The sequence below is a fragment of the Rhea pennata genome, unplaced genomic scaffold (assembly GCF_028389875.1).
Source record: "Rhea pennata isolate bPtePen1 unplaced genomic scaffold, bPtePen1.pri scaffold_23_1, whole genome shotgun sequence".
NCBI lineage: Eukaryota > Metazoa > Chordata > Aves > Rheiformes > Rheidae > Rhea > Rhea pennata.
In genome coordinates, this window is record NW_026907675.1 from 4,797,772 (window position 1) to 4,821,217 (window position 23,446).

Sequence of the window (23,446 nt, forward strand, 5' to 3'; positions counted from 1 at the left end):
CCATGCAAGACAAGCGAGGCTTTCTCGCTCCTGCAGCCGCATGGCTGTTGCTTCCTCTCCCTCTCTTCACAAAGAGCAGGAGAGGGGGAACAGAGCAGCTTCCGTAAAATGCTAGCAACAAACTCCCTCCAGACACAAAAGCCATTGGGACAGGTCTATGCAGCGGGAGGGGACTAGCAGTTTCCCAGGGTGTGTCCTCAAGGCAGGAAAAATCAACAGGAACTTAGAGACAACTGGTCATCCGTCAGAAACAGCCATGAGTCTGCCTGTCTGCACAGTTCTTTGGATCACCACACCAAAGCCACAGGCAGGACAAATCCCCAGAGCCTTTCCCTTCAGGATGCAGGACACTCGCCACTTGCACACTCCCCAGGCACTGCTCTGCTCGCTGCCTTCCCCTGGCTCCTCAGCCCAGACACACACAGAAGCTCTTGTGGTGACACCAGAAAGTGGCCAAGGCTCTCTGGGCTCACAAGGCATGTGGAAAAACCTGAGCATAAGACCAGGGCCACAGCTGGCTCCTTGGGCAATGCTGCTGCTTTCAGAGGGAAGGATGCTGCTCCCTGTGGGCACAGCAGGCTGCTGCCTCGTCCCCAGACCCCACCATGCCATGAACCTCCACCTGGGGACAACAGTTAAGGGATTTGTTTTCTAATGCTGAAGTTACAGACACAATTCAGAAACACTTGGAGGTCCTGCAGGTCTCCTGAGCACAAAGCAACCTCTGTCCCTTTCCTTTCATTAGTTGGGCAGGGAGGCTCTGTGAAGGGAGAAAGGGTGCAGAGGCTTTGAAACGAGGCCCCAGCAATGAGACCGCCCCAGACTGGATGTCTGCTGAAATGCCAACTGCCCTGGGGGCACAGGCTCTGGAACAGGAGATATGTGTCCTCACCTGGGTTTGTGGGGCACTGGCTGATGCCTTCATGCCACATGCTGCCTGGCACTGGACACATCTTCATCCCTTGCAGGGTGAGAAGCCCAAGTACTGTGAGACTTCATCAGCTCACACACAGGAGGCTTTCAGGCACTTAGACATGGGCCTTGAAGAAATGCTGCACTTCCTTAAAAGAGTCTTTAATTCATCTTAATGGCCATTTTATAGGCCCCATAGGAAAGGAGGGGGCACGACAGCATTCGCTGAGCAGGCCAGTAGTAACAGCTTTTGTGGCATGAGGAAGCAGAAGGAGAGCAGAGGTACCAGGAGGTGAACTCACACCCTGTCACCCATGGCAGCCAGGTGCATTGAGGGGAGCCTTCGCATCCATATGTAGCCTCACCTCACTCACTTGCAGCTGCTTTCAGAGGGTCGCGATGTTTGCAAAGATGTTGACAGCTACAGGGATGCACCCTGGCATCCTCCCTCCATCCATGCGGGCACTGGAACTGCACTGGGAACCTACAAGAGTGGAGGAACCTAGAAGAAAGAATTGGAGGGTTATCATCAGTTCTGCCGACCTAACATAGTCACAGCAGCACGGGGCAAATGTCTCCCCTCTGTACTGAAGCAAACAATCATCAGAGCAGAGACATCTGGGCCCTTGGAGACACTGGACTCCTGGTTTTGGCAAAACTAAGACCCTTTTTTTGGATGCTTGGACTTGTCAGAGCTTCCCAGTTCCTGAAAGGCACTGACACACAGGAGGAAGTCCAGCACGAGGACACCATGATAGTGAGGGGCTGAATATGGGGCAGATGAGGAGAGGCTGGAAGAGCTGGGTATGTTCAGCCCAGGCAAGAGAAGGCCCAGAGAGATTGTGACTCCATCCTGGGAGATATTCAGAACTTGACGGTACAAGGACTGGAGCATCCTCACCCTCTAGGCCATGCCTTGATCAGGCTGCTGGACCCCCACCTCCACAGGTCCTCCACCATTGCAGGCTCAATACATTTGCTATTTTAGGACTGCATTCCCAAGGGACCAGTGGCTTTGGTGCTGCCACCTTGAGTGCTGACCAAAGACAGGCACCTCAAAGCCACCCATCACCCCAACGGGTCTGACTTCCTCTGTGGTGGCACACCACTATCTGTAAGGGTCTGGGCAGGCACAAAGAGGAGAAATGGCTCTGACTCATTTGAGTAACTCCCCATCTCTCTGAAGGACTCGAATGGCTTAGGGCCTGTGATGGGAAGATGCAATGAGTGTCTGGATTCAACAGAAAGTCATTAAGGCATCAGCAAACAGTGATCTTCTCTGGGTCATACGGGGATACTCCAAGGAGGGAACACGGCCACCAACAATCCCCACACCACATCCCCAGGAAGGACACTGTGATGGCACGCTGGGCCCTGGGAGTGAACTCAAGTCCTCACCTTACAGTGCTCCCTTCTCCCAGCCTGGCAGGGCTCCCATAGCACTGCTCCCTCCAGACACCTCCTCCTGCACACAGCACCAACACACTGGGGCCCCCACCCCCACCACAGGGTACCCACTGCACTGTGACACGCTGCCTCCCGACATGCCTCACAGAAGGTGTGGGAGAGCCAAGCTTGTTTTTACCCATTTTTGGTGCAAGACACTGTCCTCTAAACCGGCACAAGGGGGCAGGCTGGAGGAAGGACCATTTCTCTTTCCTCTCTTACAAAGTATTTGACCCTCAGGGCTCCCCTCATGGGCACCCTGACTTCTCAGCACTGCAGGGAGACTATCCCCTCAGGCCTCAGCAGGGACGAGAGCGAAAACAAGAGTGGTTACACTGCAAGAGCTCTGGGACTCTCCCCTCAAAAAAGGAGGGGCAACTCTAAAAGTGCTCAGGCAGAAAACACCAAGGGTCAAGGGCTTCAAGCACACAAGGTCCTCAATGCCTGCCCAAAAGATGGCAGCTACCTTGAACAACGGCTGTGCTCACCACCACTCCCTTGGCTCCAGCAACTTGCAGCAATGCATCTAGAGCTAAGTGGGGCTCCTCACACCCATCCAAGGCTCAGGAGAAAACACAGTGCCTTGCCCATGTCAGTAGTGGCAGCACCTAACAACACCACACCTAGCACACTCCTGCCTGCATGTGGGCTGCTCTCTTGTGTCCCTGCTGCATCACAGACAGCAGGATGATGGGAGAATTCAGAGATTGCAGCTGGGAGGAGGAGAGGTGCAGCCCTCGCAGGGCACTCTTGCTTGGCTCGCCTACTCAAAGGGACTCCTTGCCTAGGGAGATCTGGCACAGCAAGGGAGCAGCACCTTCCAATTCATCTCCTAGGAACATAATTACCCGTATACAAAGACCCTCTCTCTGCAAAGCTTTCACTCCTCCAAGGAGCTTCCAGCACACTAACGCCCAGCCAGCATTGAGCAACGCACATGGCCCTCTCCTCCCTCAGTAAGCACTGCTGCAGGGGAAAGCTCTCATGAAGAAAAGCAAGCGAGCAGAAAGGGAAAAAGCAGCCTTGGTTCACACTTCAGAGCAAGCAGAAACACTCCCTGCCCTTTAGGCAGCATCCTGCCTGCACATCCTGGCAAGAGCTGAGGAAACACAAGGCCTGAACCTCATCACACACAAGGCAGCAGGCTGCCAGCATCCCTGCCTCACACCATCAAGGTACCTGGCTCCCGCAAGCCAAGCCACCTCCTCACCACACAGTGATCCTCATCCCCTCAGCCTAAGGCACTCCTCACAAAGAGCACTGCTCTCTCCAGACACCTCCTCCTGTGATGAGCACCAGGACACTGGGGTATCGTCTCTGCCCACCACAAGGTACCCCACCACTCTGACACACCACATGCCCACTCCTCACCTCACAGAGGGCTGCCACCCAACATGCAGCTATACATCAGGGATATACAGTGCACACGACCAGCCATGACTGCAGCTAGGGGACCCTCAGGACACATCAACCCTCAGAGATATCATCCACATCTTGGAGAAAAAGCTCAGCAGCCCCCTATGGTTTTGATGGGGCAGAATTTTCTGCAGCACACAGACACTGGATAAAAGACATTACCAATGTCACTGCTCTCACCTTCTCTTAATTCATTTAGCAGCATAAAAATTCTACCTGGACTCCCTCAGAGACTGGTGCAGGGGTACAAGCCTGTCCTGAGGAAGAAGCCCCAAGTCAGACGCCAGGTCTGCACTTACAGCCGTGAGGCTGACTCTGGCCCATCAGGGACTCAGGAAGAGATCAGAGTCACCACCACAGCCGCATGCCTGACACAGGAGCTGGGGAAAGGCCTGCAAGTGATTCTGGGGAGCATTTCCTGACAGGAGCATCACACGGGAGCAGCGACCACGGGGCTGAAGGCAGCAGGGCCTCACGGCCCAGGCAGAGGGAGAAGTCCCCCACAGCACAGGCGTTTGGCTCCTTTTGCAGGGCTGAGCCACAGGCTGTGCTCCGATTGGCTGGCAGAGCCGTCAGTCAGGCCCAGCCCTGCCCCCTGCCCAGGCAGCCCCAGGGCACTGCCATGGCAACGCTGTCCCCAACCCCCATGTGACCCCCGTGGCAGCCCCGACCCTCCCCTTCTCTCCCCTCCCCTCTCCTCCTGCCGCGGGATGGCGCCATCTTGTGGGCGGCAGTGCGGGGTGCTGCAGGGCCTCAGGGCAGCCCCGCGCCGGGTGCCCGGGCAGTGTGGGGCCCTGGGGCCTGGCCACTGCCCCGCAGGGCTGGGCTCTGCCGCAGGGGCCCCACAGGGCTCCTTGCTGCCCTGCGCCCGGGTGCCATGCCAGGTGTGGGGGGCAGCCCTGGGGCCTGTGCTGGTGCCAGCCCTGGTGCCAGCGTGGGGGCCCTGGTCATGGCCAGTGTACTGGAGGCCACAGGCAGCGTGCTGCTGCCCCCAGGGCAGGGCAGGGCCGTGTCCTCTCGCCCCTTCTGCCCCGGCCCCCTCCCCACAGCAGCCCTGGGGCTTGACAGCGCTTGTGCTGGGCCCATCAGGGCTGGGCCATGGCCAGGCAGGGGCTGCTCTCTGTGGGGCTGGGCTGGGCCCCAGGGGGGACACTCCGACGGGCTGAGGAGCCCCAGGAGCTCAGGAGCCTTAGGGCTCAGAGCAGCCCCATTCCCAGGACCCAGCAGTCCTGGCTGCCACATACTGCCCTGAACCAGGCAGCACCCTCAGGCAGGGCTCTTGTGGCAGCCCCCACACTGCCCAGTCACCCCACAGATCAGGGCCCACAGCCATTTTTGCAGTTAACGGTTTCTGTGCAACATGTCATGAAGGAGCCCCTGCAGCCCTTACCCTTGGTGCAGAGCATAGGAGACTTGGGAATAAACAGCTGGAGTCCAAGCTGATCGTGTCAGTGTAGGAGGTCTCCGTCTGCCTTGCTCCCTTGCCCTCAGCTCACCTCTCGATGCAGGGAGGAAGGATGCTCTTCCTGTCTGGTCACACAAAACTCCCCTCCAAGATGTCCCTGCTCCTCTGCCCGTTAGCGAGCAGTCCCAACATGTTCCCGCTGCCTCCTGTCCCTGCTGCTTGCCATGAAGCAGCTCTGAAGGGCAGCAGTGGGGAGGGTGAGAGCAGTGCCCAGCAGCGCCTGGGCCTCGCAGGGAAGTGAGGACATCACCATGTCACCAGGGAGACCTTCCTGTGATGTGTCACATCCCACTGTGACCTCAGCTAGTGTCATCTGGAGCTCAGTAGGTCATTCCCATGGAGATGGCACAGCGAGGGAGAGCACACAGAGATTTCCCATCATGTCCTGGAAAGTAGTCGCCTCCCCTCACCCCAGTTAAGTTCCAAATATTTCTAATAAACCCTTCAGGAACATCTCCAGATGGTTCCAAAGGCTGTGAAACATTTAAAATGAGGCACTAGAGAGGTCATGTCTGTGCCCCTGCACCGACAGGTCTCTGCACGGGGCAGACCTCTGCAGGAAGCTGTGGTTTTGGGGTTTGGATTGGAGGTTGACATCCTTCAAAGACAGGATCAGAGTCATATGACATCCGCATGACAGCACAAAGTGTGACCAGGCACTGAGATGCTTTTAGTGAGCTTCATAACTGCTTTCCCCTGTGGGTTGCTTTGGTGAGCTTCAAAACTGATAGCTACTGTGGGTCACTCTCTTTGTAGAAGTAGGATGCAGAACAGCATAGGACAGGATGTAGTCTTCCTCCCTGAAGCACCAAAACAGATTAAAAAAAAATTCTCAGCAAGATTTCCTGGTCTGCAGTGCTTGAGATGGAGATGAGATGCCACAAAAGAGCAAATGTGCCCTTAATACACACCATCCAGAGGGCTTTGCCTGGGATGCTGGTCCTTGCCAGTCTCCAAAGCCACGGGGCAGACCAGTAGTAAATATGAAGAAGTGTTCCCCTTTTCCATGAATTTTGCCCAGCTTTCCGTATGGCTGAGCCTGGGGAAAGCAGTTCTCATCTCTGGAGCTCTGTTGGTCCTTGGGCTTTTCCATGTCACCTTGGGGCAGTGCTTCTCCCCGGGTACAGCCCATGACACCCTGCATAACCCCAGCACCCTGCCTATCTTGGGAGACTGTGCAGCCCTGGCTCCCTGAATCCCCCACATTTTTGACCCTGGGCTTCTGAGGACATGCCCATGCAGTGCAGTGCTGCTGTCCAGGCCCCGGTGCAGAGCCCGAAAGGCAGTGCTGTGCCTCCAGACCTGCCTTTTGGCTCATTGAGGTGTTTGTGCAGTGACCAGCTCCCAGCTCTGCAGCTGCTGGAGTTTGAGAATGTCCCTACACCCAGCCTTCCTGATTGTCCTAGTTTTGCACTGTCCTTGGGCGACTCTTGCAGAAGGGAGGCTCCATCCCCCTTGAATACTGTCAGAGATGGGGCTTCCAAGTCACTGCGAATGGAGGGACTCCTTTACTTCTTTGGGTCACTTATTCAGCCCTTGGCACTGCCTAGCTGATGCTGTGAGCCCCAGCCCTGCACCCTTATCTCTTTACCTTGTCTATTGTATGTCTGCTCAAAGACTTTTCTAGGCACCTGGGGCATGGGAAGTGTTGCTTTAGAGAGCTCACTTGAAGATGTTTCATGTTGTGTAGCTGAAGGCCTGGTGGAGGCTAGTCTAGGACATGGCCATGCCCCTGTATCCTCTCCTGCTGCTGCTGTGAGGGTCCAGGAAGGTCTGTGGGGAGAGCAGTGGGTTTTGTGTGGGTGGGGTGGGTTTCCCTCCATGTGCCTTGAGTTCTGCAGGAGTGGCTCAGAGTAACCAGGAAAAATCTCTTTTCTCTAGGGCCTCACATCAAGGCTTTTCCAGATGTTTGTACAGAAACACAGCCTGGTCCTAGAGGCCCAAGAGCAGCACAGCCCATAGCATGGCCTGGGTCCTGTAGGAGCTGTGTTACTCTCTCTTCTTTTTCCACATGCTCCAGTTAAATTGACATTTTCTGTCATCACCTTTACAACACCCTAGCTGGACATTTTAAGTTTCCCCTTTTTGCAGTTTTCCTCCTCCTCTTACCCTTGATTCATAAAGATACTGAGCTGCTGATTTGCCCTTCAGGAAGTTTAAGGCTTATTCCATCTTCCGAAATCTGTCCCTTTAGCCAAGTCTTTAATTCTGTTTCTATCTACAGTTTCCTATCTGTCCAAAAGATTTCTAGAGAGGCTGTCTCTTGTGGAAAGTGAACCTCATTGAAGGTAACTTAGTATAGTGTTGAGAACTGTAATTATTTTAATGAAACTCTATCATATTTTGTTTCTGTCTTTTTATTTTCTTTTTATGTTTTTGCAATAAAAAAAAAAGTCCTTGCTTGATGATTTGCAGCTAGTTCTCTAGGTAAAGCAGGATGGAATTGGGACCTATGAGCTGTAACACTGAGTTGCAGACTTGAGTGGAATAAGGTTAGCTTTTACCAAGAGTGATGTCAGTCCCAGGTGGCTGAGGAGAGCACTGGCTGTGTTGGGGACATGGGGAGGAAGATTGTCCTCCCAGGGTCTGACCTCCAGGACACTGCTTTTCCTAGATGTCCTGACTTCCCTAGGAGACACTCTGGATGGATCTCAACAGGAGACTGTTGCTGTCACTTCTTCTGAAAGCTCCAAAATAATAATCCTAAAAGAAACCCTCAAAAGTAGGAATTCTTGTGTATTATTGAAGTCTCCATCTTTCAGCTACACTCTTGACACCTCTCCAATTAGACTACAGGATCTGAAGAAAATTACAGTGAGGGGCATGGTTCGTCAGGGCTTTTTTCATTTTAATGAGCCCCACAGTACATGTGGTGCTAAGTTGATGGAACTCAGCTCCTGAGAGGAACCTGAAGAAATATTCCAGCAGTAGAAGTCAGAAGCAAAGCCCAAGTTTTCTCAAGTATTAATGGGTCCCACGGAGGACTGTTATCCACAAAGACTCTCCAGGGGCTAATTAGAGCAGAAAATTGTACTCACAGATTACAGGCAGGCAAAGCAAATGTGCAGACAGCTCTGATTCTCAACCCTTGATGTGTTTTATCAAGCAAAATGCCCGAGCACAGTCATCGGACACCAAATCCCTAGGAAGGGAGATCCTTTCCCTTTCCCATTGCCCATGCCTGTTTCTGGGGCAGCGTGCAGGTGGGGGTGTGCAGTACTAAGTGCAGGACAACCACATGATTCCTCCTGGGCTCCCTGGGCTGCCAGGAGGCAACGAGGCCCCGGTGTCTCCTGGTGGGGCTCAGTGGCAGAGAGAACAGCCATAGCCAAGGAGACACAGACGTCAGTACTGTCAGGGCCCTTCAGCCTTGCCAGGGCCCTTGGCCATTTCCAACTCAGGCCATTCTGTGCTGTCCCACTCCTGTGCCTGTGTCCCTGGAGACTGTAGACTCCCAGCCTGCTTCTCCACTTTGATTTCTCTCCAGATTCTCCCCTCCCTTACTGATATCTCTCAGTCCTCACTGGCTGTTCTTGGAAACGCACAACCATCGGCTGATCACAGACTGTTTCTGGTGACCTTTTGCACCACAGCACTACCCTTGGAGTGATATTTCTTCAGCCTACTGTCCAGTCTGGGCTACTCAAGCTATAGTTTTGTAGCTCTTTCCACTTCCATGCTGCTTCCCACTACCAAGAACTGCTTCTGAAAACCCCAAATGGGGCACACTCGAGGTGAGTTGAGGAGGATAATAACTCCCCTTGTCTGGGTGGCCATGCTCGTCCTAATGCAGCCCCGTAGGCTTTTGGCCTTATTCTGAGGGAGGGAGCATGCACCAATGGCTCCTAGGGCATCCCTCGTAACACTCAGGCCTTCTCCTGGATGAAACCACTCCTGGGTTGGTCAGGTCCCAACCTATCCTGATACACAGGGTTTTTCTTTCCTAGGTGCAGCACTTGCCACTTCTCTTTGTAAGACTTGATGAGGTTTCTGCTGGCTGAATCCTTCCATTTCTCAAGTTCCCCACAGACTGAGGCTGTCCTGTGGCAGTGTTAATATGTGTCTGTTGATGGCTCCCCCTGACCTGTGGTGCCTCCAGCAAGATAACAAGATGGGCAATGCATTCAGGTGCTTGAACATCCTCTCAGCAGAGAGGTTTTCTGCTTCTCTTCAGCCTGTTTCTCTCTGGCTTCAACTTACAGCCGTTGTCTCTCTTTATCCTGCCACACACTGTTATGCAGAACCTATCTTTACCTTCTTGATGACCTCCTTGTACAGGGAGGTCGTTGTTCTGGGGGGCCCAAAATTGGATGCAATATTGCACATTCTGTCTAGAAGGTTCCAAGGAGAAGGAAATAATCACATCCCTTGACCTCCTGGCCATGCTCCTATTCATACAGCCCAGGCTGCTGTTGGCCTTCTCTGCTGCCTGGGCACACACCTGTCTCATACTTTGCCTTCAGTCTGCCCAAATCCTCAGGTCCTTTTCTGCAGAGCTACTCCATGGACAGTCCCCAGCCTGTATCTCTGCAGGATTTTCTTCTGTCCCAAGTGCAGGGACATGGCCCTTGTCCTTGCTGGATTTCATGAGATTCCTGACCTGGCTTTCCTCCTGCCAATCTAGGGCCCTCTCAGTGGCAGCCCTCAAGCATAAGACTGCTCCCCACTCAGGTTGGGGTCATCTACAAGCGTGGTGAAAGTTACCCTCTCCGGGTCATTCATGAAGGTTTAAAACAGGACAGGTTCCAGGAAGGAGCCTGTGTTACTCCATTACTCTTGAACTCTTCAGGAAGAGTACCGTCCTTTCACGAGTATCTTCTGAGCCTCATCATCCAATTATGTGGCCATTTGGTTATCTACGCATTCAGACCATGAAGACCTAATCGGTGTGCAAGTCTTCTGTGGGAGAAACTGTTGCAAGCCTTCCTAAGCTCGAGTTAACTGATGGTCACTGCTCTCTGATGGTTCACCAATACAGTTCTTTTAACTTAGAAGGCCATGCAGTTGGTGATGCATGATTTACCCTTGGTAAACCTATATGGAATGTTCCCAGTCACCTTCTTCTCCTTTATGGGCCCAGAACTGTGATCAGAGAAGACTCACTCCATGACACTCGCCTGATCAAAGTGAGGCTGAACAGCCTATACTTCCCCAGTTTGTCCCTGTGACCTTTGTGGAAGATAGATGCCACTTTGCCTTTCTCCAGACATTGGGGCCTCCTCGAGTCTCCACACCTTTCCAAGATGATAGAAAGTGGCCTTGAAGATAGCTGCCAGTTCTCTCAGCATTCTCAGCTGCAGCCCATCCAATGCCATAGACTTGTGTTCTTGCAAAGAATTCCTGACTCAACTATCAAGCACTCCTGGTCCTTCAGAGGTGCCTCCATTGGGACCCCTCTACCAGCCCTCCTAGTAGGCCCAAGTCTGCTCTCCTGACCGCCAGAGTCTGGAGTCTGCTTCTCCTCTTTACAAGCCTGACACTGAATATCACATCCATGATCAGTTCTTCCCCATTGACAGGTTACAAGGTCAGGAAAATGGCACCTTTGTTGGTATATCTGGCTTAGCTGTGGTAGGAGGTGGTCCTCCACACCCTCCAGAATCCCCCTGGATAGTTTGAATCTTGCTTCACTGCTTTCCCAGTGAGAGTCAGGGAGATTAAAGTCCCCCCATGAGAATCAGGCTCCATGATCCATAGGCTTCCTCAGGGTGCTTCAGAATGTAGCAGTTCTGTCACAGGTTGTGCATCTCTACTTCCTGCTTTTTGCGTGCCAGGCTTTGTGCATTCATGTATATTTGGAATGTGGAACCTCAGCTGTGGCACCAGGGCTGAGCACAGACTTGTCGCTGTGAAATGTGGTCCCAGAGCCAAGGACACTGTGTATGCAAAGGCCCCGCTTCAGAGCAGAGACATGCTGGCGTAGATGGCAACTGAGGATGTAATGCTGACATGAGGCTTCCGCTAAGAGAGTAAACGCTACAGTACCCAAGGCCAGAGAGAGACAGAACTCGGCCATGCAGTTGTGGCAGAAGAGGTGTTTTGTACCCAAGTTGACTCTGCAGTGTCTTGGGGTCTGTGACAGAAGTGACCAGATCTCCAGGAAGGAGAAGGTGCCACTGAGAAAGTCACTGGGCCTGAACAGCCTGCAATGCAGTCACACTGTGGCGGCATCATTAACACAGTCCCTGTTCATGTCTGTGGGAATCAGAAAAAGTTTGGAGACAGGAGAACAACTGGGCTTTGAGAGTGTAGGCAAATATGTGGAGAACATGGTGTGATATGCTGTCCATCTTTGCAGCATGCTTGGCTGTAAATGGGATAGACTTTGTGTGAAGACAGTGATGGGAACCCACTCTCTGCGGATACGCAGGAAATCCGCGATGCCCTGGAGTGTTTGACAGCAACCACTCCAGAAAGGCATGGAGTTCCTGGAGGTCCTGTGCTGGACCTGCTGGAAACGTGGTGGTTGTGCTGCACACCCCATGCATCTGGCATGGCCCTGAAGGCCTCTTGTCATTGCATTAAATCAAGTGTGAGCACTGAATCACAGGAGCTGTTTGCAATGTTGGGATCTGTATGTGTCCTGGCTTTGGAGTGAGTGGAGCTCTTGCAGTTGTCGGTAGCAAGTGTCATTGCAGATGGCCAAGGAGATTCTCCACTTGGCCCCCAGCTCGTGCTCTGGAAGGATTTGTGTCTCATAGTTACTCTGTCAGAGTAGGCAGACAGACACTGGCACATGTCTTGGATGACCTCTGTTTCTTCCAGTGCCACCAGGTGTTTGTGTGTGAACAACTTTCTCCCACCCTATTTCACCTTTGATTCCAATGGGAGCTTTGAGAAGGAGCTCCCATGCAGACACTCATTTTGTTTACCCCCAAATGTGGGCAAGGGGAATCCCACATCCTATGAGTTCGTGGGTGCACAGGAAGGAACTGAATGCCACTGCACCCCAGGGGCTTCTCAGTGGGCATTAGATGTATTGATGAACTCCTCTAAACAGGTCCCTGAAGCACAGGTAAATGAACTCCCTTCTTCTCCCTGCGTCTAGGTGTCCTGCCTTCCTAGGAGATGGGAGCAGGGCCTTCTAGAGTGGGACGTTTCCACCTCTCTTAGATAACCATCCTCTGATGAGACCAGCTGCAAGGCTGGACTCAATCTCTCTCCGCTCTTTCAGGAAGGACCGTTGCTGATTATTTTAGTCTTTTTCAGTGGACTTCATGTGAGCCTGCTGCCTTTCAGGAGCTGTCAATCCTGGAGTCTCAAGGACATCTTGAGTGTGCACAGGGGACAGAGACAGTCATGCTTTCAGCTGGGACTCTGCCTCTGAGCTGCACTTGGCTCCTGTAACCATGGTAGCCCTTGGCAATCTGTCACGTGCTGCAGAGAGACAGCTCTGTCCAGGAGCAGCTCCTCTTAAAAGAGCAGCAAGGCTCAGAGCCAGGTTCTTTCCCTCTCTCTTTAACTGAGAAGTTAAAGACAATTGGGAGTGGGAGGATGACTGAGAGCTCCCTGCAGGGATAAACCTTCACAGCTCCCGACACAGTAAGTCTCTGGCTGCAGGGCAATGCTGCTGTGGTTCCTGGCACGTTCTTCTGCAGCTGGCACCTTCCACAGCTGAAAGGGTCTCTCAGGGTGGCTCTCCCAGCTCCTCCTGTTTGTAGCAGGTGGTGCTTTAGAGCAGGGATTCATTGCTATGTGGTCAGAGGGACAGGGCATCACGCTGCAGGGGAGTAAAGCCAGGGAATGCACCCATGTCTGCCCAGCGCTGTAATTCAGAGCAGTGTCCCTGTGCCCCGTGGTGCTGTGTGCCTGGGGCAGTGACTGTGCTGCCTGTGAGGGTAACAGAGGTTACCTTAAAGACTGGGGACTCTCCTGAGTCTGTGCTTTCATTTTTCTGTTTGCAGAGTGCTCACAGGGAAGAAATAGGGCAGAGCGAAACAGCTCCCAGGAGGAAAAGCTCCGAGCAGTGAAGATATGCTCAGTGAAGGACAGGAAACTAGAACAAAAAATGCTCTGGGGGGGGGGGTAATTTGGAGACCTCCCTGTCATCCTCTTCAATTCAATCTCTAAGCAAGCACTGCTGGGTCTCCTCTCCCACCTAGTAGACGTCCGCCCTTACAGCCAGGGGGTCTAGGGCATGACAGTCCTCTTCGCAGCCGGAGCTCCAGCCGAGGAGAGAGGCATCTCTTATTGCAACATGCCCATTTCCCACTGTGTGGCAAAAGGGCTGAGAGCCACTGTCCTGTGATGTTGCCACCTGGGAGGTGGTGTGCACAGCTGGGTGAGGGGAAGTCTTTCCTGAGTGCCCGTCTCTCCCTTACTCTTTGCCTTTTCCTGTGGCAGGAGTGATAGAGCAACTACTCCTTGTTTCCTCACCTCTCCGTGCTGGTCTGGTTTTGCTCTCCTGCTCTCTGGGGCTAAGGAGGGGGTTCAGCTGCAGCTGAGGCAACAACATCACAGTCCCACTACGCTGCCTGGAGAAACATTGCAGTTAGTACAGTGATGGGAGGGCAGGGTCCTTCTCAGTTGGAAAGACATGCTTAAGAAGGACTGAATCAACCCCTGCCTTCACTGCACTGTTTCCCTCCCTTGGCAGGTGGGAGCTGGTGTGATTGATCCAGATACAGACACCCAGTTCAAGAGGGTAAAGCCTGGAGAGACGAACCCCTCAGAAGGACATTCTCTTTCAGGCACAGCTGCCATGAGTGCTAAGTTTTTCTCTCGTAAGGATAAAAAGAGAATATTCCCCCTGGGTCGCCAGACCAAATCCCCTTTCCTCAGCTCAGGGCATCTATTCCCAGGTATCTCCACCAAATACACGGGGAAGTCTGACACCTCCATTTACAAATCTCAGTGGCTGATTCTTCTGGAGCTCATGGTCAGAGGCCCCTGCGTTGCTGGGCAACCTCAGCACAAGCTGTGGGCCAGGAAAGGAGCTGAACAAGGTAAAGGAGAGGTAATGTGGGGATGCTTTGAAGAATGGAGAGGGGTTTGCTCAGAAAAGCCTGTTCTAACTTGTCAATGCCTTTTCCTCCTTGGACAGTGCCCTGAACCGAGACAGAGCAAATGTCCAACAGCAGCTCCCTCAGTGAGTTCCTCCTCCTGGCATTTGCAGACACACAGGACCTGCAGCTCTTGCACTTCTCGCTCTTCCTGGGCATCTACCTGGCTGCCCTCCTGGGCAACGGATTCATCATCACAGCTGTAGCCTGTGACCACCACCTCCACACCCCCATGTACTTCTTCCTCCTCAACCTCTCCCTCCTCGACCTTGGCACCATCTCCACCACTGTCCCCAAATCCATGGCCAATTCCCTGTGGGACACCAGGGCCATTTCCTACTCAGGATGTGTTGCACAAATGTTTCTATTTCTCTTCTTGTTAGGAGGAGAGTATTGTCTTCTCACAGTCATGGCTTATGAGCGCTACGTTGCCATCTGCACACCTCTACACTATAGCACACTCATGGACAGCAGAGCCTGTGTCAAAATGGCAGCAGCTGCCTGGGCCAGTGGTTTTCTCTATGCTCTCCTGCACACTGCCAACACATTTTCCATACCCCTCTGCCAAGGCAACACAGTGGACCAGTTCTTCTGTGAGATTCCCCACATCCTCAAGCTCTCCTGCTCAGATGCCTACTTCAGGGAAATTTGGCTTCTTATGGTTAGTGCTTTTTTATTCTTTGGGTGTTTCAGTTTCATTGTGGTGTCCTATGTGCAGATCTTCACCGCTGTGCTGAGGATCCCCTCTGAGCAGGGCCAGCACAAAGCCTTTTCCATGTGCCTCCCACACCTGGCCGTGGTCTCCCTATTTGTCAGCACTGGCATTTTTGCCTACCTGAAGCCCCCCTCCCTCTCCTCCCCAGCTCTGGATCTGGTGGTGGCTGTTCTGTACTCGGTGCTGCCTCCAACACTGAATCCCCTCATTACAGCATGAGGAACAAGGAGCTCAAAGATGTCCTGAGGAAACTGATTCGGCGCATCCTAGGTCAGCAGCAATAAGCTGCCCATGCCTCCTCACAAGTGGTTTCTCATTTGTCTCAGACAACTGTTGTGCTCTGGGCATTCTCCCTGTGATAGACATGTTTGTATAGGAGTGTCTGAATTTATCCCACTTCTCCAAAGGCATGACCTCAGTCTGCCTGACCCAGAGGCCTCCTGTGAATGTGTCTGTCCCTGTGTCACAGCTGGCCTCTCTCTAATAAAAGGCAGTGCAGTGCAGTGCTTGAAGGTTGGGCTCTTCTTTTAACACTGGAGCCAAGAATGTCTCAAGGACTTTCACGCTGAAAGACTTTTTTCTCCAGGTGCTGCTTGGGCTCAAGCCAATGAGCACATCGGTGATGTGTTAGGGAATGAGGGCTGGATTCAGTTCTGACTTGTGGGGGGCCAGTGCTCCTGCAGGTGGTGAATGGTCAAGCAGCATCTCCCATATGACAGGGCTGGAGACTGATGCCTGTCCTTCTCAAAGGGAGTTTGGAGCCCCCAGGAGAGCACAGGGTACCTCCAAGGGCACCATGTGCCTCGAGGTGAAGGGAGCTTCACCAGGTCAAGTGGAGTTACTCAAAGGTAGAGGGCAAAACCGATGAATGTCCAGGCTAGTGAGAGCTCTACAATCCCAGAAGAGGCAGTGGGCACTGAGCAAGCACAGAGGAGGGAACTTGGGGAGTTTTTCATACCATCTTCAATCAAAAACCATGGGCTGGGATCTAGAATCATAGAATCATAGAATCAGTAAGGTTGGAAGGGACCTCTGGAGATCATCTAGTCCAACCTCCCTGCTCAGCAGGGTCACCTAGAGCGTGTTAGATAGGGTTGCATCCAGGCAGGCCTTGAATATCTCCAGAGAAGGAGACTCCACAACCTCTCTGGGCAACCTGTTCCAGTGCTCCGTCACTCTCACAGTGAAGAAATTGCCTCTAACGTTCAGGCGATCTGGGACAGAGCCTGAGGCATTTGAAATGCCCTGTGCTTGCTGAGAGCATCCTCCAGAGCCACAGACACTTTGGTGGGAATTGTCAGGTGCAATGATGCCCATCCAACATCCCAGGAATCTCCTGGTCACCAGAACAAGGGACACAGAGTGTCACTGTGCTCTGCCTCCTTCTGTCACGGGGGCCAGTCTCAGCTTGGAGGCTGATGGAGCTGACACATCTCCTTCCCCATGGAGCTGCTGTGCCTGCTGTGGGGCTGAGGCTGTGGAGTGAGTGCCCAGAGCTCTGCAGCCCTCTGTGGCAGGCACTGATGTGGGGCCACCACCGTCCTGGGCTACTTTGCTGAGTGGGCTGTGGAGAGGGTAGGGGAGATGGGGAGAGACGGGGAGAGGCTGGGCTGGGCTGGAAAGGGCCTGAGAGAGGAAAAGTGCCAATGTCAGCTCAGCTGTGTGAGCTGGCAGGGTAAGGACACAGGCTAGGGGTGTTGTGATGTAGAGCCAGATCTTATGGAGGGGAACCAAGACATGCCTGGTGCAGAGGAGAGGAGGTCGGTCTGTGCTCTTGGTTGCATGGAGCGACCATGGCATGGTGCCCCCAGGCATTTGTCACAGACCGGCCTCTCACATCGGCCATTTCTAGTGCTCCTTACGCATCCCTGGTTTCTGGGTGCATTCTGACGTGTGGCCAGCTCCTTTCTCCTGGGCTCGCTGCCTGTGTCTAGGGGAACAGTCAGCCCATCCTGGCCCCTCTCCTAGCCCGGACCCTGCCAGACCCTAGAGGATGGCTATGTACGATCTCCAGTGTGGGAGAAGGCCTGGGCTGCGCAGGGGCTCGATGCTGGGGAGGCTGCTAAAGCAGGAGGGCTGTGGGTGGATGGGTCATGGAGGGTTGTTATGGGACCCATGACAGGGAGATACTCTCCCAACCCTGAATGCACCGAACCTTGTGCGGTGCCTACACAGTAGGGCCATGGCACTGTGTGGGGTGCAGGGATGGGGTACAGATGGGAGCCATGATGCTCCTCAGCACTCCATTGCAAAAGAGAACCTCCCAGGAGAGCTCTCCCTGCCCGGCCCCATGAGCTCTTATCCCTGCTCCAGCTGTGCCAGGCAGAGGCTGAGGACCAAGACGTCCCTCAGCAAGACTGTGCCAGACTTGGGAATCTTGCCCTGAGCAGCAGGACAGGCAGAGAACCCTCCTCCTATGTCCCTGTCCTGATGGGAGGTGACGTGAGCCCCAGAGAAACAGGGCACTATTTTTGCGTGTGAGATGAACACCACAGCTGCTGTGCTGCTGTGCAGAAACACCGACCACAACCCCTCACTGCAGCCTCCACTGCCCCTTGCCCCTGTCCTGCTGACCTGCTACCGCCCTTGCATTGTCCCATCTCCCGTCCCCTCTCCCCACACCGCAGGGACCAGCAGTGCAGCAGGAGCTGACACAGCCCTGCAGCTGCTGCCTGGCCCCTGGCCCTCCCCACCTCCCCACAAAACATGACATCCATCTTCAAGAAGGACAAGAAAGAGGATCTAGGCAATGACCTGCAGGTCTTGGTGGACATCAAATTGGTGAGAGGTCAACAGGGTGCTCCTGTAGCAAGGATGGCCACCGTTACTCTGGGCTGTACTAGCAAGAGTGCAGACAGCAGGGTGAGTGCAGTGGGACAGATGAACCACTCTGGCAGCCTCAACTAAAGAGAAGTAAAATAAAGAAAGTGCTGAATTAGCAGGCTGCCCATCTTGGAGAGAGAGGTATGATAAATAAAGGACCAAAAAGAAAAGAAAAAAGAAAAGAAAATAGAAAAGTGAAGAGGGGAGGGGAGGGGAGGGGAGGGGAGGGGAGGGGAGGGGAGGGGAGGGGAGGGGAGGGGAGGGGAGAGGAGAGGAGAGGAGAGGAGAGGAGAGGAGAGGAGAGGAGAGGAGAGGAGAGGAGAGGAGAGGAGAGGAGAGGAGAGGAGAGGAGAGGAGAGGAGAGGAGAGGAGAGGAGAGGAGAGGAGAGGAAAAGTATTTTTGCCATGGGCCAAGTGGCCCAAGCCAAATGTGCCCAGACTTGCTCACAGGGGAGAGTGCCAGGGGGACTTCTGATTTATTTGACGTCTGATAGCATGCCCAGAATTATGATTCAGTGATATATCTGTGCAAATCTAACTAAAACTAAGATTGAAGCACTATGACTGATACTCCAGAACATTGATGTGGGAAAAAACAAACAAACAAAAAAAACAAACAAAAAACAAACAAAAAAACTCTTTCTATTGTCTTCAGTGGCTGTGGGATGAAGCCTGAGTTTAGTCTGAAAGAGAAAAGATTGGGACTGAATGTCCTGAGGGTGGCTGTAAACTACTTGATGCCCTCTCTCCTCTTCAGTGATACTTGCTAGGGTCACACCTCAGTCAACAATACCTTCTATCTTTTCCCTTGCATAATAAACAAAACTGTGAAGAATTATGATGATCTGTGGAGCCCTTGAAAGAGTAAGTATGTGCGTGAGAGCTCACAGCACCGGTCTGGAAAAGCCAAGTGGCAGTGGCCCGCCCGAGGTGCCAAGGATCCCAAGCCCTGAGCCACAGAGCTGGATACAGGCTCCTCTACTCGTGCCATGGGCTCCTGACTCACCTCACAGAGTAAGACAAATTTCTGTGGGAGAGGTGGAGGAAGAAAGTAGAAATGAATCAAAACAGGGAGACTCAGGCCAGGGGTCCCACCAGTAAACATCTCTAGCTATGGGTGCATTTACCACCTCTCTGGAAAGGCCATTTCTTCCATGAGCAGCAGAGCCTGAGGGCATGCTCCTGATGGACTCCCATAAGCACTCAAGGTGTTCCCTTCACCCAGCTGGAAGGGCACAGATGGGACCTGGCCCTTTCTGTTCCTCCCAAGCATGTTGTTTGAGGAAGTGCTGGAAGAGCAGGCCTGGTGGGATCCTCATGGCACTGCACTGCCTGGGGCTGTGAGAACAGCCCTGCACACACTTCCTAGGCCTGGTGGTTGGGGACAAACAGCCGGCTGTGCTTATGGGAGCATGCCTTCCTGGTGGGCAAGGAGAGCTCAGGCTCCTGTCACCCTGCTGTAGAGGAGCTGGCAGCTCCAAGGACTGAGGGGAGGAGGGACAGGTCCCACCTCTCGTGAGGTGAAGGTGCTGACACGTGCCTGGGGCCAGGTCCCTCCTAAGCCCTTTCCCAGATCCTGGAAAGCCACTGCAGGAGCAAGCAAATCCTGGAGATCACCATTACCCGGGTTTGTGGGAGTGAATGACATGGTGACCTGTGTGTGAGAACATAACCGGCCAGCACCAGGGACATGGCTGGAGTTTGTACTTGTGAGGTCACCACCACCCAAGCACCTGATAGGCCAGCAGCAGGCACATGGCTCAGATCCATGTTGTGAGGTCACTTCTCTCTGAAGCTGGTGGGCTACAGCAGACTCTTGGTTCATGGAAAATCTTTCTGTTTCCTCTGTATCTGCTACTCAGAGGCCAGGAACAGGCTTATGGCTTTGACACTGATTTTGAGATCGTTTTCCCATCAGCACTTGATACACCAGAAGCAGAGAGAAGACTGAAGTTTGTGCTTGTGAGGTCACTTCTGCCTGAGTGCTGATAGGCCAGCAGTGGGCACATGGCTTCCATTCTGATTGTGAGGTCACTTCTGCCTCAGTACCTGATAGGCCAGCAGGAAGCTCCTGTATCTTCTAGTGATGTCACCTCAGTCTCTGGTGGTGATAGGCCAGAACTACAGGCACATGGCTTGTATGGTCATTGTGAGGTCATTGCTGCCTGAGTACCTGATAGGCCAAAAGCGGGGACATGGCTCTGATGCTGATTGTGAGGTCACTTCCTGCTCTGCAGCTGATGCGCCAACAGGAGGCCCTTGGTTGCTGTTGGTTTCATGTAAAGTCCCCTCTGCCTCTGCTGCTGACAGGCCAGAAGCAGGTTCATGGCCTCAGTGCAGACCGTGAGGTCACTGCTGCCCGAGTACCGGATAGGCCAGCAGCAGGAACAGCATCAGCAGAGCAGCTGTGAGGTAACTTTAGCCTGAGCAGCTGAGCAGCAGCAACAGGGCTGTGGAATGGCTTGGGAGGATGCTTCTGGCTCTGAAGACAACAGGCCAGAAGGGCTGTTCCCTGCAGGGCTGGGGCTCTCCAGAGAGGCCTGAGCCGCCTCCCAGGCTGTGCTGGGCAGGGGACTTGTGCCAGGTGCCCACTGTCATGGGTCCAGCATGGAGTCCACTGAATGGGCTCATCACTAAGTTCCTTAGCAGGGAACTTAGCAAGTCCCTTAGCAAGCAGGGATTTAGTTGGCCTCTCTGGAACTTTTTGGACACTGAGAGAAAGAGACTACCTCGGTTTTGCAGTTGCAGGATGTGGAGGGTGTTGCAGAGGGTAGGACCCTGGGGCGGAGACCCCATTCTACCGAGCTCCTCTCTAGCAGAATAAGCTGCCTCTGCCCCATCATCCCACAGTTTTAACAGCCACTCTATCAATCCTTCATGGGGCTGCTGCCTGCAGAACCCCTGCACATCCTGCAGCTCTGATGCTTTACAATCATGAGTAGTGGTGGCCCCTTGCAAATTGGCTGTATTTGGTCTGGTGAGCTGCTGCTCTGCCAGCGGCCAGGCAGCTGCTTCCCTGTCGGAGGCGGGCTTGCGGAATCATAAGACGACTCAATATGAGCTAGCAATATGATCCATTTATTTCAGCAACTTAACCTGCTTATATACCATCGTATGCTGTTCACACGCTCAAGCATCCTGCTGGCTATATCTAATTGGCTTACTACTATAGTTCACGCCACAAAGCTCTGTGCTATTGGCTATCCACATATTCACTGTCCCGTCTCGCCAACCCCTTCATCCTGGTTTTACATAGCATTCATTCTTACTCCCTCATTACTTGTCCTTCAAGGTGTCTCCAAGGTTACTCCATATCAGCAAGTCAGGGTTGCTCATGTGCACGGCCTGATATCCATGCTCGTCCAGCCAATTCTCTACAATTCCCCCGTTTTTCTTTTGAGCAACCCAAACTTGTTGAAGAGCCTTGGAGAACATCCGCTTAACACAACTAAAAGTAATACAGAGGAATACACCCAGCAAGCACATCACAACTGCTATCCACAATAGTTCTTTGATCAAACTTAACAACCATTGAGGCAAAGGGCCAAACAAACCCTGTAGCCACCCATCCAAAAGTCCATGCTCTTGTATGATCTTGTAGCCACCGAATCTTGTGGATAGATTCACTGAGATCTGACAGGTTCAAGCAACACATTCCCTCAAAGTCCTCATATCCATGTCCTTGCGCCAATAGTAAAAAATTAATTGCTGCACAATGGTTTACGTTTAGGGATTGACTACAATTGTGAACGCTAAATGGCTTAAAATACTAGATCCTAAAAGTGGGAACTTCTACCAGACACGTTCTAAAGGGATCTGTAGCAGACGCCATGGAAAGGCAAAAGGTGGATTGTCCAGTACGATTAGCCCAAGTAACGCACAGATTCTGTCTCACATCAATGTTTGTTAGTGCCTCAACAAGCAGCGTCTGGGCCTCCAAGCAGATGAGCCAGAGTATCAACGGATTGACGCAGCCCATCGTGGTCGGAGACGTCCGCTTGATGCCCTTCAGTGGTGGAGGCCTTAGTCCATTTGCTGGGCACCCATAATGGACATGTAACCTCTTCCAAGATACACAACCTCTGCAGGTCCTTCCCAAATTCCAGTTCGTGGATTCCAATACAACACCTTGGCCACCCGTGGTGTCACCGCTTGTTGTACATGCTGATTGTGAACCACCACAGGAGGAACCTCGGAATCCCCGAAAACGCACAAGTGATTCAACACAAACAAGGTCTTATCCAACCGCTCTTTAGCGTCTGTTATGTCAGAATACTTTTGCAGATAGGTTTTCAGGGTTCTATTAGCCCGTTCAACGATAGCTTGGCCTGTTGGTGAATTTGGTAGCCCTGTCGTATGCCTAATTCCCCAGTGCATCATAAATTGATGTGTGCTATTACTAGTGTAGGCAGGGCCATTATCAGTCTTTATATGTTGTGGGACCCCCATGATCGCCATGCACTGTGTCAGGTGTTTACGGACATGTAAGGTTTTTTCTCCCGGCTGTGCTGTGGCCCAAATGAATCTCGAAAATATATCTACTGTAACATGCACATATTTCAATCTCCCAAAGCTAACAATATGGGTAATATCCATTTGCCAAAGCTCCAGGGCTTTCAAACCTCTCGGATTGACTCCTATCCCTAACTGCGGTCCATGATGGCTGCATTGTGGACAGGTACGCACAATGCCCTGTGCCTTGGTAATTGTGAAAGAGAATTGTCTACTAAGGCCTTTAGCATTCTGATGAAACTGATTGTGTGAGGCCCACGCCGCCTCAAACTGATTTAGGGGTTGAATAGCCATGCTAACCAATTGATCTGCCAGGTGATTACCTAACCCTAAACCTTCCATTGTTTGATGACTCCGTACATGAATAATACAATACGGTTGCGATCTTTGCTGTAAGGCTTGTTGCAACTGCATAAATAGGGCAAGCAACCTAGCGTTATGTACCTGCCTGAGCACAGCATCTTCAATCCGCTGAACAACACCAGCTACGTACAATGAATCCGTAACCACATTCAGTGGTACGTGCATCCAGTGAGTCACTGCCCAACAAGCTGCTGCTAACTCCAGTGTCTGCAAACTGTCTCCCGCCACTGCCGGGAGGACCTGATGCTGCCAACGCCCCTTGTCCTGCCACATAATGGCAGCCTTTCTGTGGCTTTTCCTGCATCTGTGAAGGCGGTAACGGCATTTTGAAGTGGCCGCTCCAAAAATAGCGGCTTGCCCGCACATGTTTGTGACTGTAAAAATCCGCTGTCCTTCCCATTAGGCACATGGGTAGACAGTAATCCTGGCCAGCCTAGGAGTGACAGCTGCAGCACCGTGGAGTGGCGCAGCGCCCATTCCAAATCTGCTTGTGCCATTGGTATGTGAATTGCATCGGGCTCCTGGCCGGTGATGGCCACCAGCCTATCCTGTCCTTTTCTAATCACTTCCCCTACTTGCTCCAGGTGCGTAACAATACTATGCTTCAGTTGGAGAGGGAGAAATATCCATTCCAAAACCACTATCACATCTCTCCCCACCCCTTCTTTTTTTTTTTTTTTTTTTTTTTTTGCCACTGCATGGTGACTGCACACACTGACGTCGCAGATAACAATACCACAAGCCTATATGGCTCATCTTCAGACCTACGAGATGCCCATTGTGATGTAACTA

General features: G+C 52.7%; 1 protein-coding gene across 1 annotated transcript; it reads left to right on the plus strand.

Annotated features, from left to right (window-relative positions):
* Nucleotides 1–14,305: 14,305 nt before the first annotated feature.
* Nucleotides 14,306–15,175, plus strand: LOC134154311 (olfactory receptor 14A16-like). Its single transcript, XM_062601065.1, has one exon. The coding sequence runs from the start codon at nt 14,306–14,308 to the stop codon at nt 15,173–15,175; it is 870 nt and encodes a 289-aa protein (XP_062457049.1).
* Nucleotides 15,176–23,446: the final 8,271 nt, after the last annotated feature.